The 18800-nt window shown below is 42.8% G+C and overlaps 1 protein-coding gene across 1 annotated transcript; it reads right to left on the minus strand.

Annotated features, from left to right (window-relative positions):
* Positions 1 to 1767: 1767 nt before the first annotated feature.
* On the minus strand, positions 1768 to 9379 carry LOC118078290 (tumor necrosis factor ligand superfamily member 18-like). Its single transcript, XM_035102088.2, has 3 exons — positions 9203 to 9379; positions 3721 to 3751; positions 1768 to 2536 (listed from the first exon to the last, which is right to left on the minus strand). Exons 1-3 carry the CDS (start codon positions 9359 to 9361, stop codon positions 2187 to 2189), a joined length of 540 nt encoding a protein of 179 aa, XP_034957979.1. The 5' UTR covers positions 9362 to 9379; the 3' UTR covers positions 1768 to 2186.
* Positions 9380 to 18800: the final 9421 nt, after the last annotated feature.

Genomic DNA, 18800 nt, shown 5'->3' on the forward strand with positions numbered 1-18800 from the left:
TCCACCCATAATTCATCTTAGTCCAAATCTAAATTTATTTCCCCATCCATCTATCCTCTATTTCTCCCCTTAGCCTCAAATTTATACCCAAAATTTTTCCATACATTCAAATATTATTTCTTTTATCCTAATAACATTTACACACTTAAATCTAATTAACCCCCCCCCCCCGGATTCGAGGTCTCCCAGACGAGGTCTACCATAGGTCACTCCAGTTTCGGACCATCTTAATCAGTCAGAAAATAACATCCATTATTACTCTGCACCCCACTCCCACTCTGTCACTGCCTATCCACCACACTTCCTTCTTCGTCCTCTGCTGTCTCCCCAGTTCTCTAACTGCTACACAGTACCATCCATCTATATTTCCACTTTTTAATCCTTTCACAATTTTTAATCCCCTTAGATTCTGACCCCAGTATGGATCCTGCTCTCCCTCTCTCACTGGGGGCACAATGTTCCATGCCCCTTCCTCTTCTTCTTTAGGTTCAATTGCATTGTTCAGGGCTGATGAATGTTCATCTTTCTTTTCTACACTCTCTGATAAAATTAGTCCTTTTTCAATTTCCACAAACTTCTGATTTATTTTTCCAATCTGTATTGTATTCTGATGTACTTCACTTCTTAGACTGAAATTTCATGGGAACAGCACAGATTACAAAGCAGGAAATGGCGCAGTTCGCATTTCCAAACTTCAAAGACAGAGATTGTATCCGAACTGGTTGCAAACTAGCATTTTCAGTTCTTCTTCATACCTTAAAACTCTTATGTCCATTTACAAAAAGAGCATTTATCAAACTTCTTATTCACATACTTATTCATATACTTTGTGCTCTCTTCAATGCTGACAGTTCCCGACCTCAAAGAGGTAAACAAATTCCTTCCTAATGTGATGTCATAATGGTGGCTCGCTGATCCCTCCAGGTACCCGACTCCAGCTTCCAGGGGGACTTTCCCCAGTCCAAAATAAAAACTTTTACAGGGATTTTACTGAGTTCAACCCTACTTCCCTTTACCCTGCCTCAGGAGGGAAGGATTTAAGTCCAATCTTTGGAAATTGAAAGCTTCCTGCCAATCTTTCCAGCTTCGGGCAAATTAACTGCATCTCAGTTCACTCAATGGGGGAGATCAACTTCTGTTTTTAAATCTCCTCCTGTGGTCAATTCTTTCCAAAAAATTTTTTTTTAAGTCCTTTTTCTTTACTCACGGTATCCAATGTCTTCAGATCCAGACAGACAGACAGACAGAGGGTTTATCTTGTCACTCAGTGAAAGAGGGTTCTGATCAGGGCTTGTGTTCAGTGTAGTGCTAAGCATCTCATCAGCACAAGGATTTCTGTTTGCACAAGGGATGCCTCCTTGGGGGGGCGGCTAATCTTCCAGAGAAGATTTGGGGTGGGGGTAAGGCACATGGGGGAGGAGAGGGGATGAAGTCCTGTTGCACAAGTAGTTATTCAGCTGATGGGTGGAAGGCATTGGATGTGGAATATAAACTCATAACAATGATCATGTCTAGGAGATCATTTCACATTGATTTAGAGGCAGATTTTTAGTATATCTTAACCATGTGCTTATCCACACTTATCTTTACAGACATGGTCTGCAATTTAAAGCCCCCCAGCTCTTTAAAGCTCAATCCCCTCCTGCTCTTTAAAGCTCAATCGGAGCAAATGTCAATGTGCAGAAAACTGAACTGACATTTGCTCTGATTCAGCTTTAAAGAGCAGGTTTTCATGGGGGGAGTTTGTGGGGGGTGGGAATGCTCAGACACAGAGCATTTTAGTACATGGTTCAAGGAATGGCAAAATAATATTACAAGACAATTGGGAGTCAGAAATCCTTGCAAATTTACTGCACATTACCCAGAAATCTACCAGTACATCTAGGTTCACCTTCCGTCCATCTTTGGTTTAGGGGACCTAGGCGGGATATTTTAATGGTGCAAATGTGTCTTGGGTGAGTCAAGGTGTTGCAGTTTCTGCTTCCTTTGTGCAAGAAGATTCAGTCTGCCAGTTGGCTGGAGTGAAGCAAAGCCAAAGCATATGGTCTTGGAAAATGTAAGGCAAAGACTGGGCAACCAGCCGACCTGCAGGAACATGGGCAAACACCTTGGTGTAGTGCTGAGAAATCCAGAATCCCCCTCAGGAATTTATTCTGCAAGTGCTTTCAACTTAGTAAAAGCCTTTGTTAAATTTTTAAAATCCCCCAGTAAGTTCTATTGCTGTCAATATGTGTGAGTCCTTCATTAATCTCCAAGTGCAACTTTTTTCCATTTTCCAGGAAATACGGCCTTCCCATGTTTATAAATGCACGCATCACATTGGACCCTTGGAAAACACTGAGAACTTGAGAGTCGGCGATCAGGTGAACAGTAAAGTGATGATCAGTCGAGGCCTCCTCCTTAAGGGCCACATAAGCATAGACAAAATACATCCCACTTTCCAAGACTTCCAGGGAGGAGCCACTTGCAGTCAGTGCAGAGCCAGGGCAACTGGGTTCCCATTCCCATTGGATGGTCTCATCGGAAGGGACTGGAGCTTGCAGGCATAAACCAGGGGAGAAGAACGTACAAAAAAGGTTATTGTTGATGTACTATTAAGTGCAGCAAAATGGTATCCAACAGCCTCACTTTCTAGGCCTCCTTTCCAGCGTTCTAAGCAGTCATTTCTGTCTCCTAGATACTTCCATGTTTCATTTCTAACTAGCTCTCTGCATTCTGTGGCTACTGAGGAAGCTCAGCCTTCACTGAGCTAGTTTTTTGGGGAGGGTGGGAGTGTCAGCCCCCCCCCAGTTATTTTAGGTTCTTTTAACTTCTGCAAACCATGTGATGATTGCCCAACACACTGATGTATGTGTAAAGAGTTCCTGCACATGAGGGGAGGGATCCTGGGCAAAAGATTTTTCCTTCATGTGGAGAAGTTCAGTACCAATACCTCTGTATGCATGTAGAGCCCCATCACACAAGAGAGCAGGTGCCTGGCTAACATGCACAGTTGGGGGGGGGCTGAGGACAGTGCAACAACAAACAACAGCTCTGCAACTCCCTTATGTCCCTAAAATGTGAGAGAGACTTTGAGTCAACCTCACACTCAGATCCTGTGTGCGTGCAGAATTAGTCCTTATGCCTTGCTTTTGCATAGGCAGCACCAGAGAAGGGGGCAGAGGAAACTTCAAGAAATAATTCCTCAATCCCATTATGAAACAATGGATGGATGAATGAATGAATAGAAATCACAATAGAAGAATTGTCCTTCATCGCTTTAACGCGGGTGGCGCTGTGGGTTAAACCACAGAGCCTAGGGCTTGCCGATCAGAAGGTTGGCGGATCAAATCCCCACAACGGGGTGAGCTCCCGTTGCTTGGTCTCTGCTCCTGCCAACCTAGCAGTTCAAAAGCACATCGAAGTGCAAGTAGATAAATAGGTAAGGTAAACGGGAAGGGAAGGTAAACGGTGTTTCCGTGTGCTGCTCTGGTTCGCCAGAAGTGGCTTTGTCATGCTGGCCACATGACCTGGAAGCTGTACGTCGGCTCCCTCGGCCAATAAAGCAAGATGAGCGCCTCAACCCCAGAGTTGTCCGTGACTGGGCCTAATGGTCAGGGGTCCCTTTACCTTTACTTTAACTACCCTGAGACATATTTGATGAAAAGAAGTATAGAAGTGTCTTAAATAAATAAAAGATGGTAATTAAATAATAATAATCAAGCAGATCTGAGTACTTACAGGATCCATGAAAGCAGCAAGTCTTGGGTGACTGTGGAGAAAATAAAAGTTGGGAATTTCACTCAAGTATTCCTTTCGAATGGGGGCACCCAGGTCCAATCTCTATTTGGCCATGAAGTCACAGTCTCTCAGCCTAACCTACCTCACAGGTTGCTGTGGGGCTAAAATGCTACTTGACTTCCTTGGGGAATACAAGAAAATAATAGAATCTGCAAACACGGCATTCGAACTGTTTCTCACTCTCAGCTAAAAGCAGCTCTTAGCTAACGAAAGTGTAATTCATCTTTTGTAAACAGTACTTGGTATTAGGAGCAAATGGAGATGGGCAAACAGGCTTTTGCTCACCTGAAGAGGAATCAGGCTTGTTCCAATGCCCCCAAACCCTTGCAGGTTTTACATATCTGAGATAATGATTGAAAATTCTATCTGCTGCCCATTATCCCGTCTCCAAGATGGGAAACTCATCTTGGGTTCCAGGGCAGAGTATCGGGGGCAAGCAGAAACTCATCTGATGGTGGGAGAAGCCCAGCAGGCCTCTCCTCCCCAGATGATTGTGAAGATGCTGCCAGCATGAATGGCACTGAGAGCCAGCACTCATGAGTTGTAACAGCGCAATCATGTTCCATCTCGGGAGCAGCATTTCATTGTAATCAGGGGAAGCCCCAGCACGCCTCCCGCTCCCCAAAAGAGCTGCTGCCACCTGCTATCCTCCCCGCTCCCTTGGCCACCAAGCTGAATTGTGTCCCCTTTGGGATGGGGGTACCCAGCCACAGAGGGAAGGAAGGATGAGCTAGCTTGTCCATAAGCTGCCTTGAGTCCCTGTCAGGGAAAAAGGTGGGGTATAAATTCAAATATGATGATGATGATGATGATAACAACAACAACAACAACAACAACTATTATTATTATTATTATTATTATTATTATTATTATTATTATTATTATTATTATTGTAGGGGTGTATACTCCCAACGTGAAAAAGCAGGTTTTTTCCAAGAACTTATAAATGAAGCTGTTGGATTACCTGGAAGATAAAATAATACTATTTGGAGACTTTAATGGGCTAATAAACCCACAACTAGACAGATCTGGAAGGAATAAAGGACAGGGAAAATTATCGTCTAGCTTTGTGAATATGACTGAAAGCTTTGACTTAAAAGACTCTTGGAGATATAAGCATGGGCTAGAGAGAGAATATACGTATTTTTACGAACCAAATAAATCAGCTAGCAGGATAGATGCCATATGGGTTTCCATAGATATGCTTAGAAGGATTGAGGAATCACAGATTCTACCAAAACAATCTGGGACCATAACCCGGTAATATTAAGATTAAAATCAAATCGGAGAACAGGAATAAGGAGATATAATATTATGATGGAGGATTGGGAAAGGTCATGGAAGAAGAACATGAAGTTTACCGCGTGTAATGCTTTAAGAGAAAACATGATGAAAATGATGTGTAGATGGTATCTTACACCGGTAAAACTAGCTAAGATTTATCATAAGTAAGATAATAAATGTTGGAAATGTAAGAATGTAGAAGGAACCTTTTACCACATGTGGTGGACTTCTGGGAAAGAACTTCTGGGAAAAGATTTATAATGAAATGAAAAAAGTGATGAAAAATACTTTTGTTAAGAAACCAGAAGCTTTTTTACTAGGGATAGTCAGAGAGGAATTACCTAAAAAAGATATTATGTTTTTTCTGTATGCCACAACAGCAGCAAGAATTTTATTAGTGAAGAATTGGAAAAGTGAAGATATACCAACAGTGGATGATTGGCAGATGAAGATGATTGAATTCATGGAACTGGCTGAATTGACCGGGAGATTACGTGACCAGAGGGAAGAGTCGGTGGAAGAAATTTAAAGTGTATATAAGAAATAATTGCAACATTGTGAAAGTTTGATACAAGATTTGGAAGTACATGGAGGTTGTAGAGGTGGTTTTGTAGAGTTTTTCCCCCCAAAATAATTTTTATTCATTTTTCAAATACAGAATCACAAAAAACCAAACAAAAACTCAGAACAAAATATAAAACAAAGAAAAAGAAAGCAAAAAATAAAAAAGACAACATAAAAAAGAAAAACTTCTCAAATCTTACATTGTTTACTTAACATTGTTGACTTCCTTGATTCCCCCTCACTGGGTCCATTATATAATCCAATTAAGCAGTTTTCATATTATCTCTTAAATTAATCTAACACATTTTATCATTAACACTAAAATATCCTATTCTAAAAAAATCTATTCACCAATAATTAATCAATTATTGATTAAGGGCCGCAGTTTGGGGATGCCTGGATATGAGGAAGTCAACAATGTCAGGACATATGAGTGAAAAATATGGTTGTTGTTTTTCTTTTTGTATTTTATGTGGAATTTCAATTTTTGTGTTTTATGTGATTTTTTGTATTTTTGTGTTTTATGTGTTTTTCAGTTTTATAATATATATATATATATATATATATATATATATATATATATATTAAAGGAATAAGGAGATATAGTAAGGTAAAGGTAAAGGGACCCCTGACCATTAGGTCCAGTCGTGACCGACTCTGGGGTTGCGCGCTCATCTCGCATTATTGGCCGAGGGAGCCGGCGTATAGCTTCCAGGTCATGTGGCCAGCATGACAAAACCGCTTCTGGCGAACCAGAGCAGCGCACGGAAACGCTGTTTACCTTCCTGCTGTAGCGGTTCCTATTTATCTACTTGCATTTTGACGTGCTTTCGAACTGCTAGGTTGGCAGGAGCTGGGACCAAGCAACGGGAGCTCACCCCGTCACAGGGATTCGAACCGCCGACCTTCTGATCAGCAAGTCCTAGGCTCAGTGGTTTAACCACAGCGCCACCTGGGTCCCAAGGAGATATAGTAGAGGGTGCTAAAAATACATTGAAGGAATTTTTCAAATTAAATAATAAACAAATGAGCGATGTTAAAACAATATGGGACTCTGGCAAGGCAGTTATCAGAGGATCTATATATATATAAATGTAGGCATTGCGCACGCAGATGTAACAGCCTTTCTCCGTAACCGCTGAACTGTAATGTAACAAATTTGGTCACAACGTTCCATGCCTATCAGTGAGGGATCTGGCATAATTTTTTTTCCAAAAAAGCAAACCTTTCATACCTAAAATAATGATTATTACAGGCAGAATACAAGTCGAAAATAGAACAAGAAATTGAATGGAATCTGAAAATGTTTAAACAGAACAATTTTGAGTTTGCAAATAAACCAGGTAAGTACCTGGCATGGCAACTCAAAAAAAGGAAAAAGGAAAAACAAATCAACAGAATAAAAATAGGAGAAAAATGTAAAGATGATCCCAAACTAATATTACAAAAGTTTCTTAAATATTATGAAGATTTGTATTTTTAAAAATGTAGACATAGGGGAAGAAGTAGAAGATTATTTAAGCCAACAGAAAGTCCAAATGTTGAATGCTCCGATATCAAAATTAGAAATCAGGAATGCAATCAAGAAGGCTAAAACAGGGGAAAAACCTGGCCCAGACGGTCTCCCAGCAGAATTATATAAAAATGGAAGAGATTTTAATACCACTAACCGAAATAATGAATAACACTCTTAATCAAGGGAAAATCCCCGACTCATGGAAAGAAGCCTATGTAACACTAATACCTAAACAGGGAGGTGACCCAGAGTTAATATCCAATCACAGGCCAATATCACTATTAAACTGTGATTATAAACTCTTTGCCAATATATTGGCAAGCAGGCTTAAAGAAGCTATCGGAGGAATCATTCACCCAAACCAGGCGGGGTTTCTCCCAGGAAGGCAAATTTCAGGAAATACCAGAAATATTGTCAATATTTTGGAATATTTAGAAGCTAAAAGTGATAAAAATGTAGCCTTGTTATTACTCAATGCGGAAAAGGCATTCGACAACGTCTCCTGGCATTTTATGAAAAAACTATGAAATAATGGGACTAGGAACAAAATTTAGAAATGGAATTGAGGCAATATATCACCAACAAAGAGCTAGGCTTCTAATAAATGGCAACCTTACAGATAATATCCCCATTGCAAAAGGGACAAGACAGGGACGCCCTGTGTCGTCCTTGTTATTTATATTAGCCCTAGAACCACTTTTACAAAATATCATGAAAATATAAAAGGAATAGTAATGGGGGAAAGTCTTATAAAGTTAGAGCATTTGCCGATGATCGAATTGTAACAACACAAGATCCGAAACAAAGCACACCAGCAGCTATAGACCTAATTAGAAAATATGGAAGAATAATGGGGCTGAAAATAAACTATCAAAAAACCAAATTATTGACCAAAAATTTAACACAGGAAGAGAAAAGAGAATTACAAGAAAGAACAGGCCTGGAAATTAAAAATAAGGTTAAATATCCGGGGATCTGGATATCAACCAAAAGTTATAAACCTGTATGAAGACAACTACAGTCATACCTCGGGTTACAGACGCTTCAGGTTGCACACCGCGCCGAACCCGGAAGTACCAGAACGGATTACCTTTGGGCTTCAGTGCTCGCGCATGCGCAGAACCACTAAATCATGCTTTGCGCATGCGCAGAAGCGCCAAATCGTGACCCACGCATGCGCAGACACGACACTGCGGGTTGCGAATGCTGTGGGTTGCGAATGTGCCTCCCGCACAGATCATGTTCGCAACCCGAGCATCCACTGTACATTAAATCCTGGAAATATATTTTTAAAAATATGGAAATCTGGACCAAGCTTCACCTCTCCCTTTGGGGAAGAATCTCGGTAGTGAAAATGAATATTCTTCCCAGAATAGTTTTCTTGTTCCAAACAATACCAATCCTGGGAAGAATGAAATGTTTCCAAAAATGGAAAAAGGAAATAGGAAGTTTTGTTTGGAATGGCAATAAACCAAGAATTAAACACCAATTACTAATAGATAAAAAAGAGAGAGGCGGCTTTGCACTTCCAGACCTAGAATTATACAATGTGACTTTATGGCTGAATGAGGACTTGACCTGGGTCTCCTGAGTCACAGCAGTCTAATAACTATTTTGCACGGGCTCTTCCTTAAAATTCCACTAGACCAATGCTGCAAGGTTCTAGTGTTGTATTTCCCATAAAGTTACCAGAGACATAAAATTGTTACAACTAGTAATTAATACAAATAATCAATTTAATAACATCAATTGTTCTATTGGGCTGCAGCAGCAGCAGCATCAAAGATGAAAAGCGGGCGGCACCCCCCTGGCACTCACCCCTCTGGGCCGCTTCTCCCTCAAGGAGATCCTCGCAAGAACTTTGTAACTCTCAAGAACTGGTGCCTCCATTTGCTTGCTCCCTTCCCCCCTCGCCTTTTGTGCTGTCTTGTGGTTGCAAACCTGAGGGCAGTGACTGGCTTACTTGTTAATGATCTCACTCTGGGAGCTTTCTCAGCTGAGCAGTGGGAGGGAAATGTTTTAAATAAATCTCTCTCTACAGGTTTTCTGTCTGCTTACCTGTTTGTGATGGAGAAGCATGCAGGCTATAAAAAATGGAAGTAAAACCAGCATCAAGATGACCATACATGCTGCAAGACACAGGGTAATCCTATAGTTTCTTGCTGTTTGGGGGTCATTGTGAGGGTTGGGCCCCTCTGTGAAAGCCAGCGCCTCCATGGCAGGAGCTCCAACCAGGCCTGTGTTTATTGGAAACTCATTCAAAACATCTCCAGAAGTTAGTAGCCCTGAGCCATGGGAAAGATATTTATATGCTTGGAGGTTACCTTCTTTAACAAGGGGTGGAGTTTGTATTTCATCACAGTCTGGGCTGTAGAAGAGGAGACACAGTGAGGGAAACTGACGTAGGAGGAGGAACTCTCCTCTGGCTCATAGCCCAACAAAGGCTGTGAAATGAAACTGCTCCGAGGACAGGAGAGGGCTGCTGAGGAAGACAGTCACACCAGCTGCTTATCTTAAGGTTACCAGATGAATGAATCCGGGGACACTTTTCAACTTCAATGGATTTTGTCACGGGACTGATTTGTAAATCCAGGGACTGTCCCCAGGAAATGGGGGTGTCTGGTAACCTTAGCTTATGTCTATGAAGCGTTGTAAAAGGGCACTGCATAATGAAACACAATGTACTGCAATTTATTTTTTATCTAAAGTTTAAGAGACATAAGGTCAATAACACACGTGGCTGCTCCATGTCCTCCTCTAATCACTCGGTATGTGGACCTGTCTCCCTCACGCCCCCCCGCCACCTGCCCCACAGCATACAGCCCCCCATATCTTACACACTGAAAGGTTTCTTCAGAGCCACCATCTCTGCTCAGCCTTTCATTGCCTTAGTTCCCTGTCTTCTCTTCCCTTTTTCTCAAGCCTTGTTTTCCACCTACAGTTTCTTGAACTGAGGGCAAAAACAGAAGTAACATGAAAGCAGAAGTTGCCATGGGTTCTTCGCCCACCCTCTGTAGCCCAGGCTCAGTGGCACAGCTTAGATGTGCCGCCTTTCCAGCTGCTGGCCCAACGGAAAGGGGTGGCATAGGATTGCACTGTCAGCTATTGGGCTTTGTGGTGGAATCTGTGCTCCAAATCCGTGTGGGTTTGTTTGCAAGGTCCACACAACATTGTTCGCATCAAAATGCTAGCCTTTTCAAAAATCTAATCTATATTTATTCATTCTAGGGAAAAATTTAAAAAATGCCAGTAGACCAGTTGCAATATTTGAACAATCTGTTTGCAATATTAAACCCTTTCCAGAGAGCACCTGAGGGGTTTGCTGTGGAATCGCCACTCTCTGTTTTACTCTCTTTTTATGGGTCAACTGTGCAGTGCTAATCAAATCACTGACTGGCTATGTTTTCTGTATGTTGTTTCTGGGTCTTTTTAGACCTCATAAAATCTGACTTAAGGACAAAAGAAGCACAGAAGAGCAGGAAACTTCCAAAAGTGTGTGCTATTCGAAGAGGTGTGGTTTTGACATTTCCCTTGATGCTTTGAGTGGATTTTTAAAAGAAAAGACTGAATGGGAGGGGAAGGGTTTCTCTCCCCACCCCAACAAAGTGCATGTAACACCCCTGGTAGTTAATAAAGCAGAAAAGCCCATTGAAATTATTCTGCATGTAGTTTGTGGCAGGAGAGCAATTAATGGATGGCATTAGGAGCTGCCATTTGGAAGAATACTTAATTAAATGAAGTCATTGCAAGCCAGAGCACACGTTATTCAGGTCTACGAGCAGATTTTCATCCCCTGTTAAATGCAAAAACAAACATCGAGACTCAGGAAACTCTGAATTTGGTCAGAGTAGCAGTGGTGTTGGAAAAAGGGCTTAATCCACCCAGCTTTCTGTTTCCCCAACCCGTCTGCTGAGGTCTGGTAGCTCATCCTGCACAGGAGTTGTTTCTTGGTTTCCCGGCAGGCGAGTGTGTGAAGTTGCTGCTTGTTCCAGCCCACATGCAATAGCAAGAGGCAGCAGATTTGAGTGATATTAGGCACCAATGTGTTATTTTTCTGTGTGAGAGGGTCCCATTTGGATTTCCAGATGTCAGAATGGTGACTAACTGCTCAAATACTGTATATTATTTTCCTATTTTAAAGTGCAACCATGTTCAAGGGGAAGGCTGGGTGCTTGATGCCTAAAAAGATGCCACTCTAGAAAGTGCAGGGTAGACCTCAGCGTGAAGCTAGAAGATCCAAGAGGGACAGAACTCCTTTCACAGAATCACTGTGGGTGAGAATATCAGGGCTAAAGGTGAATTCTGTACTGGGAACATACTATCATCCCCTTGAGATGGAGAAAGAAATGGGGTTGAGGTTCCAGAGGAGAAAGTTTCACATTGAAAGTTCTGGTGCTTACCTTTAAAGACCTTCACAATTTAGGACTGGGTTGCCTGATGGATTGCATGTTTCCATATGAGCCTACAGAATTAGCTGAGGTCCTCACTTGTGTCTTCTTGGGTGCAATTACAGTGCCAGGAGAAGATATTCTGAGAGTTTAATCTGTGTGGACTGCTGTGTTGCTTTAGATTCTGTTGTTTCAGCTGTATGGTGTACTCACAGTCTCATACCCAGCATTGCTCAGGAATTCTAAGAAACCAGAATAATCATTGCAGTGGTGGTTTACAATATAAAAACACAACATAGTTGCGTGTTCAGACCCAGAAACCTCCCCCCTAAATAAATTCACACATGACTCAAATTTTGGTTTGGTTTTTGGCAGAATTTAGGCTACAACTTTATTGATTACAGAAAGTGAGTGGTTGCATGGGCTCTGGTTCGACTAGCTCCCTACACCCTTGCAGGTAATGCTGACCCAGGACACCAGCATAGGTCAGCCAAGGGTGAACACCTGGATAGGCGGAAAGCTGGGAACAGACTATGTCCACCACCCAGATGTCCCCCTGGACTCAGGCACGGGCAAAACCCCCTCACAGGGGTTGACCAAACCATTTGAGTCCCTGGATTCCTTTAACGGAATACCCTTCACATAGGGATGGTGAGAGTGTTCTCCCATCCCTATCACCTGAACCAGTGCCTATCTGCCACACAAGCACCCACGCTTGCCGCCAACCACTTACACATGCAACCAATCCCTTAACCCCGCTGACACGGAGGTCAGCCATAAATCATTCCCAGCCACAGACAGATGAACCCCATCAAGCCTATAAAGGGACGCATCATTTAAGGTAATGCCTGGGTGACAGATCAGAACCTTCTTGGCCACCGCGCTCTGGACGCACCTCCTGGCCCTCTCAGTGGCAGCTGGGCATCGGCTTCCTCGCCACCCACGTCGCTGCAACAGCTGCGAGCAGAAAATTTTGAGTCCAGGAAGAGCTGCCTTTAACTTTTCCAAGTCCTCTGGCATGCGGGTCCACAAGCTCAAGCTGGGAGCTTCCAGCAAATCATTCTCACCCAGCTGCACCACCATCGCCGCAGGGGTGCCTTCTGCAGACACCTTCGCCCGTGTCATTGGGAGAAGCTCCTCCCAGCACATTCCACGTCTGGACACCCAGGAGACGCTCACGTGGTCGGGGAGCCCAAACCTACGTCTGAATCCAGTCTCCACCGCCCTCCTACTGGCCTAGTGGACAATGCTGTGCCTGACTATCCAGACGTGCAGGGTAGGTGGACCTAGGAATGAACAAAACAACATTAGCAACTGCACCTCAGCACTGCATCTGAACATAACCCTTGTAAGTGGGGAAATGGAGGCAGTGAGAGATTTTACTTTCTTGGGCTCCTTGATCACTGCAGATGGTGACAGCAGTCACGAAATTAAAAGACGCCTGCTTCTTGGGAGAAAAGCAATGACAAACCTAGACAGCATCTTAAAAAGCAGAGACATCACCTTGCCTACAAAGGTCCGTATAGTTAAAGCTATGGTTTTCCCAGTAGTGATGTATGGAAGTGAGAGCTGGACCATAAAGAAGGCTGATCGCCGAAGAATGGATGTTTTTGAATTATGGTGCTGGAGGAAACTCTTGAGAGTCCCATGGACTGCAAGAAGATCAAACCTATCCATTCTGAAGGAAATCAGTCCCGAGTGCTCCCTGGAAGGACAGATCCTGAAGCTGAGGCTCCAATACTTTGGCCACCTCATGAGAAGAGAAGACTCCCTGGAGAAGACTCTGATGTTGGGAAAGATGGAGGGCAGAAGGAGAAGGGGACGACAGAGGACGAGATGGTTGAACAGTGTTCTCGAAGCTACAAACATGAGTTTGACCAAACTGCGGGAGGCAGTGGAAGACAGGAGTGCCTGGTGTGCTCTGGTCCATGGGGGTCACGAAGAGTCGGACATGACTAGACAACTAAACAACAACCTCCTTTAATGGACAGGACATGATACTCTGTTTTCCTAGGAACTGTCATTGATGTTTGGGTGCAGCACCCTGAAACAGTTCTCCATATGGCAGAAGTTTTGGGTATGCCTTGCTAATGTGCATATGAAATATCTTCTTCTTTCTTTGGCGATCAGAGTAAGAGTAAGATTGCCTTCCATGAACACGATCTTAAGGGTGAGTTCGTAAGAGGCTATGCAGGCCAATTCTGGATCCACACATCCTTCCACAGTGGGGACATAGGTTTCCTAGTGGGAGTTGATCAAGGTGAGGATTTGCCAAGTGTGCCTTCCTATTAGCACATTTCCCCCTTTCGTCCTGAGTTCAAGTGTCCATGACAACTTTGGTAAAGGTTGTTCTCCAACCGGAGTGTTCGTAGGCCAGTGTTTCCCAGTTGGCAGTGTTTACGCTAATTTTTAAAGATTTGCCTTGGGAGAGTCTTTAAACCTCTTTTGTTGACCACCAGCATTACACTTTCCATTTTTAAGTTCGGAATAGTCAATAGAGTATATGCTGCCGTGCTAAAAACAGGCACCTATATTTGAATGTCTTGTTTATACGACATCTAATCCCTGCTTTACTGCACTTAAATGACAGCATGCTGTTTGGTGAGGAAAAGTCACTGACTGCTTATCAAAGCAAAACAGCTTCATGAGTGAGCTTCTCATTGATTGATTTATTGCCCCATATCCAATATGTAAATTTACTTGCATGCACATTTATGGACTTCTCAAGCTGTTCTTTTATTTTGAAAGCAGGATATTGCTGCTTTCAACCTGAGAGATGTCCCTGGCACTTGTTATTTGTATTGGCTACACTTCATAATAACCTAAGCTGCAGATGCACATGAAGAAAATCAAATTTCATCTGAAATATGGGGGTGGCTTCCTTTTTCCACCCTAAGTGACTAGAAGGAAGAACAGCTTGGTTCCTCTTTCTTGTGGAAACTGGTATTTGGTGTGACAAATCATTGAAACACCAGTGGGTTGCACTATGCCGAGCTCTATACTAAGAGCCACAGCACTTCTATTGCTTCATGTGGTCCCTTGTGCACAGGTGCAGAGTCAGGCCAGAGTGCTTTGTTTCAGTTTCCTTTCTGTATGGATAATCAATGTACCCTTTTCCTTCTTCTCTGGTAATGCTGTGGGGCTTCTTAAGTTTTGCATAGCTTACCACCTTCTGCAAGCCTTAACCTTGAAGGTGTGCCAAAGGCAGGGCAACAGCAGGTGTACAGCCTCAAAACAAACATGAGGCCAGCAGTCTGAGGGAAGACTGGCATGGCAGAAGCAGCCTTGACCTCAGGGCCTGGGTGGGATCAGCTGCTCTGCTTCTGGATCCGACTCAGAGGGAGAAGGCTTCCAGGTGGGGTTGTTCTTGGTCAAGGATAGAGCCCCGTCCTCTTGGCATGGGCATGGGCACGGGCACCTGCTCTGCTGCCAGATCTAGTATGGGGGGGGGGCACAGAGCTTCTCTGAGGATTACTCTCCTCAGCAACCAGAAACAGTCTCCAGTGGCCTTTGCAGGCAGTTCTGAGGCTGCTTGCTGCCCTGCTGGTCACAGCTGGCATGCTATTCCCCCTTCTCTGCCTGCCTGCCTGCCTGCCTGCCCTGCTGCCAACTGCATTCAGACAGAGACATCAAACTCCTGGGGAAACAGTTCTATCCAAGTTACAAATGTTCTGCAGAACATAAATGGCACAAATTTCATAAGCATCTCCTAAATGGTGCCTCCAACCTCCAAGAACTGTTTTAGGAACTTGTGTACATTTTGCCTTCTTCCAGAAGCGTCCTGGGAGCTATGGCTGAGCCCTGTGTGGGGAATCTGACAGCTCCTGCTTAAAAGCATCAAATATCCAAGCTGAGAGGTTGTCCTTCCTCTGACAGGTCCACTTGCAAATAACCCTTGGGCTCTGGTTTTGCTATCTATTTGCCCACACCTCTGTTTGCCTATATTATATTATATTATATTATATTATATTATATTATATTATATTATATTATATATATATATATATATATATATATATATATATATATATATATATAATTTCATTATTTTCCTTTATATACATTACAACAATTATTTTGCCAAGCTTTAACATTTTCAATTTTGACTCACTTCCCCCTCTTTCTGCGGTTCCTTACATTTATTTTTGTCCTTTCCTGCATACGCCAAATTATCTTATCTTATTCTTTTATTCATTGATTCTCAGATATATACTGTATCTTTTTTTAAAAAAACCTGCAGGTTTCTACAATAATCCTGCCAATGTCTTGATCTGTTTACAGTTTATTTGTAAATACTCAAGAAACCATTTCCATTCCTTTCTAAAAAGTTATCTTGATTTCTTATTCTTCTGGTAAGTTTCACCATTTCTGCATACTCCATTAGTTTCTGTATCCAATCTTCTTTCGTCGGGACCGCTTCATCCTTCCACTTTGGGGCAAATGACATTCTTGCAGCTGTAGTTACATACATACATACATACATACATAAATTTCTATACTGTTTGGGTAGTTCCAATCCTATAATTCCCAAAAGAGTTATCTTAAACATATGCATTATATATCGTTTCCCAGTAAGCTTTAACCTTACTACAAGATCACCACATGTGAAAAAGGTGCCTTCTTTCTCCTTACATTTCCATTACTTATTTGACTTTTATTTATACATTTTTGCCAATCTACTGGTGTTAGGTACTATCTATTACCATTTTCATATAAGTTTCTCTTAAACCATAACATGCTGTAAATTTTATATCCATATTCCATAATTGCTTCCATTTCTATATTATGTTATGACCAACATCTATTGCCCAGGGTATCACTCAAGAGTTCACTTGTTCATCCTTTGTCTCCCATTCCAATAACTTCGTGTACATTTTAGACATCGCTTTAACATTACAATTTAACGGGTCTCTAATTGTGATAGTTGTTCCCCAAACCTCCCCTTCATATCCTTTTTCAATATTTCATTCAAATGATGATATTGTAACCATGTTGTTAACATCACCATGTCATCTGCAAATGCTTTTAATTTGCATTGTCTCTGCCTATCCTTATTCCTTTGATTCCGAGAGAATGTCTGACACTGCTGGACCCTCCAGAACCGAAACTAAAACCTTTGGTCTTGTTTAGAGAAGGTGTGTTGCCCTCTCTGCCTTCCTGTCTCCTCACAGCAAGTGGGTCACTCAGCACAAGCAATCTCCACCGTCCACCATTTCCCGCAGCAGACCTGGAAGTCCAGACCTCAGTTTGCCTTTACACTGGTTTTTGCCTTTGCCTTTGTCTGGGGTGGTTGCCCAGAACCTAGACTCACCAAATTCTAGAGTTGGAAGGGATCCAAAGGGTCATCCAGTACAACCCCCAGCAAGGCAGGAATCACAATTTAGCTTGGTTGCCTTTGAGGCACAATAACTGTCTTCTTCTTCTTCTTCTTCTTCTTCTTCTTCTTCTTCTTCTTCTTCTTCTTCTTCTTCTTCTTCTTCTTCTATCACTCGTAGCTGAGTAAGATTGTCTTCCATAAACACGATTTTAACAATGGGTCCGTAAGTGACTGTGGAGGCCAATTCTGGATCCACACATCCTTCCGCAGTGGGGACATTGGTTTCCAGGTGGGAGTTGATCACGGTGTGGATTTGCCAAGTGTGCCTTCCTATTAGCACATTTCTCCCTTGCGTCCTGAGATCGAGTTTCTTCAAAGCCCATGACACCTTTGGTAAAGGCTGTTCTCCAACTGGAGCGCTCGCAGGCCAGTGTTTCCCAGTTGTCAGTGTTTATACTACATGTTTAAAGATTTGCCTTGAGACAGTCTTTAAACCTCTTTTGTTGACCACCAGCATTACGCTTTCCATTTTTAAGTTCGGAATAGAGTAGTTGCTTTGGAAAACAATCATCAGGCATCCGCACAACATGACCAGTCCAACGAAGTTGATGTTGAAGAATCATTGCTTCAACACTGGTGATCTTTGCTTCTTCCAGTACACTGATATTAGTTCGCCTGTCTTACCAAGTGATGTGTAAAAATTTTCAGAGACACCGTTGATGGAATCCTTTGAGGAGTTGGAGATGGAGTTTATAAGTGGTCCATGTTTCACAAGCATATAGTAAGGTTGGTAGTACAATAGCTTTGTAAACAAGCATTTTGGTTTTCCTGTGAATGTCCCGGTCCTCAAACACTCTGCACTTCAATCGGGAGAAAGCCGCACTCACAGAGCTCAGGCAATGCTGGATTTTGGCATCAATGTTGGCCCTTGTGGAAATAACTGTACTCCAAGCACAAAAGGGGGTGCAGAGAGGGTGCAACTTGCCTATGCGGGGTGTTTGGGGTGACACCCTCTTGTGCCTCTGCATGGTTTGAGCCCTCACACGTTCCTTGAAGGCCTGAGTAGAACTAAGAAGGAATCCCTCTCCTCCCAGCAGGAGCAACATGTTAATGTTAAAAATGAAAGCCAACATTCTTGCCTTGCTTGAAGTATGTGAAAGCCTCTGTGTGTGTGTTTTGGGAAAGAGGCTGCACCTGCAATGTATACACATTTGTTAACAAATTTGGATTTAATCAGAAATGAGTTTTTGTTGGTATACATCTGTCTTGGAAGATAGTGGAGGAGGGTGCCTTTGAGGGTGAAGTCAAACCATTGGAGTGTTGCAACACATCCTGTGGCTGCAGAGACCGAAGCGGAAGAGACATGTTTTGTTGCAGCTGGGGCAGAGGAAGTTGTCCGGTTGTGCTGCTGCAGATGCACCAGGGCCTTTCTTCTCTCTGCACTCCTCCAATGGTTATTCCCCCTCCGGTCACTGCTGTGGACACACAACCTGACTGATGGCCTCCAGGTGTTGTGAATGTTTTGTTTGATTACTGTGAATGGATCTTACTACCATTTTTGTCACCAACCCAGGGCCCATGGGTGCAATGGTGGCCTTAGATATTTCTGCAGGTTCCTGTGTGAAGGTTCATTACTTTTTCACCTCTTCAAAAGTAGCAGAGATGGAGGAGGATGCTCTTCCCCCCTTCCTCTTTCCGTGCTCTGTGCTTTTCAAGGCTCGTTCAGCAGCCAGCCTCTTCCTCTTTTGCGTGAGGGTTGGTGTCAGATTTAGTAAAAGGGATCCTCCTGAACCAATGTAATTTTCCATGGGCTCTTTCACCACAACCTCCTTTGAGGCACAGATCAAATTAAGCTTCTTTGATATAACAGACAAATTTAGGAGGCTACAAAAATGCTTTGGTCATCACAGTGGGGCATCTATTTAAAAACAAATGAAATGAAAAAATGGAG

This window comes from Zootoca vivipara, chromosome 7, assembly GCF_963506605.1.
Source record: "Zootoca vivipara chromosome 7, rZooViv1.1, whole genome shotgun sequence".
In the NCBI taxonomy this organism is placed as follows: domain Eukaryota; kingdom Metazoa; phylum Chordata; class Lepidosauria; order Squamata; family Lacertidae; genus Zootoca; species Zootoca vivipara.

Coding starts and splice junctions, on each gene's coding strand:
- LOC118078290 (XM_035102088.2), bottom strand. CDS start 9,361: ATGGAGGCGCTGGCTTTCACAGAGGGGCCCAACCCTCACAATGACCCC. Junction 3,752..9,202: donor TGCTTCTCCATCACAAACAG/GTAAGCAGACAG, acceptor TTTTCTCCACAG/TCACCCAAGACTTGCTGCTT. Junction 2,537..3,720: donor TTGCTGCTTTCATGGATCCT/GTAAGTACTCAG, acceptor TATGCCTGCAAG/CTCCAGTCCCTTCCGATGAG.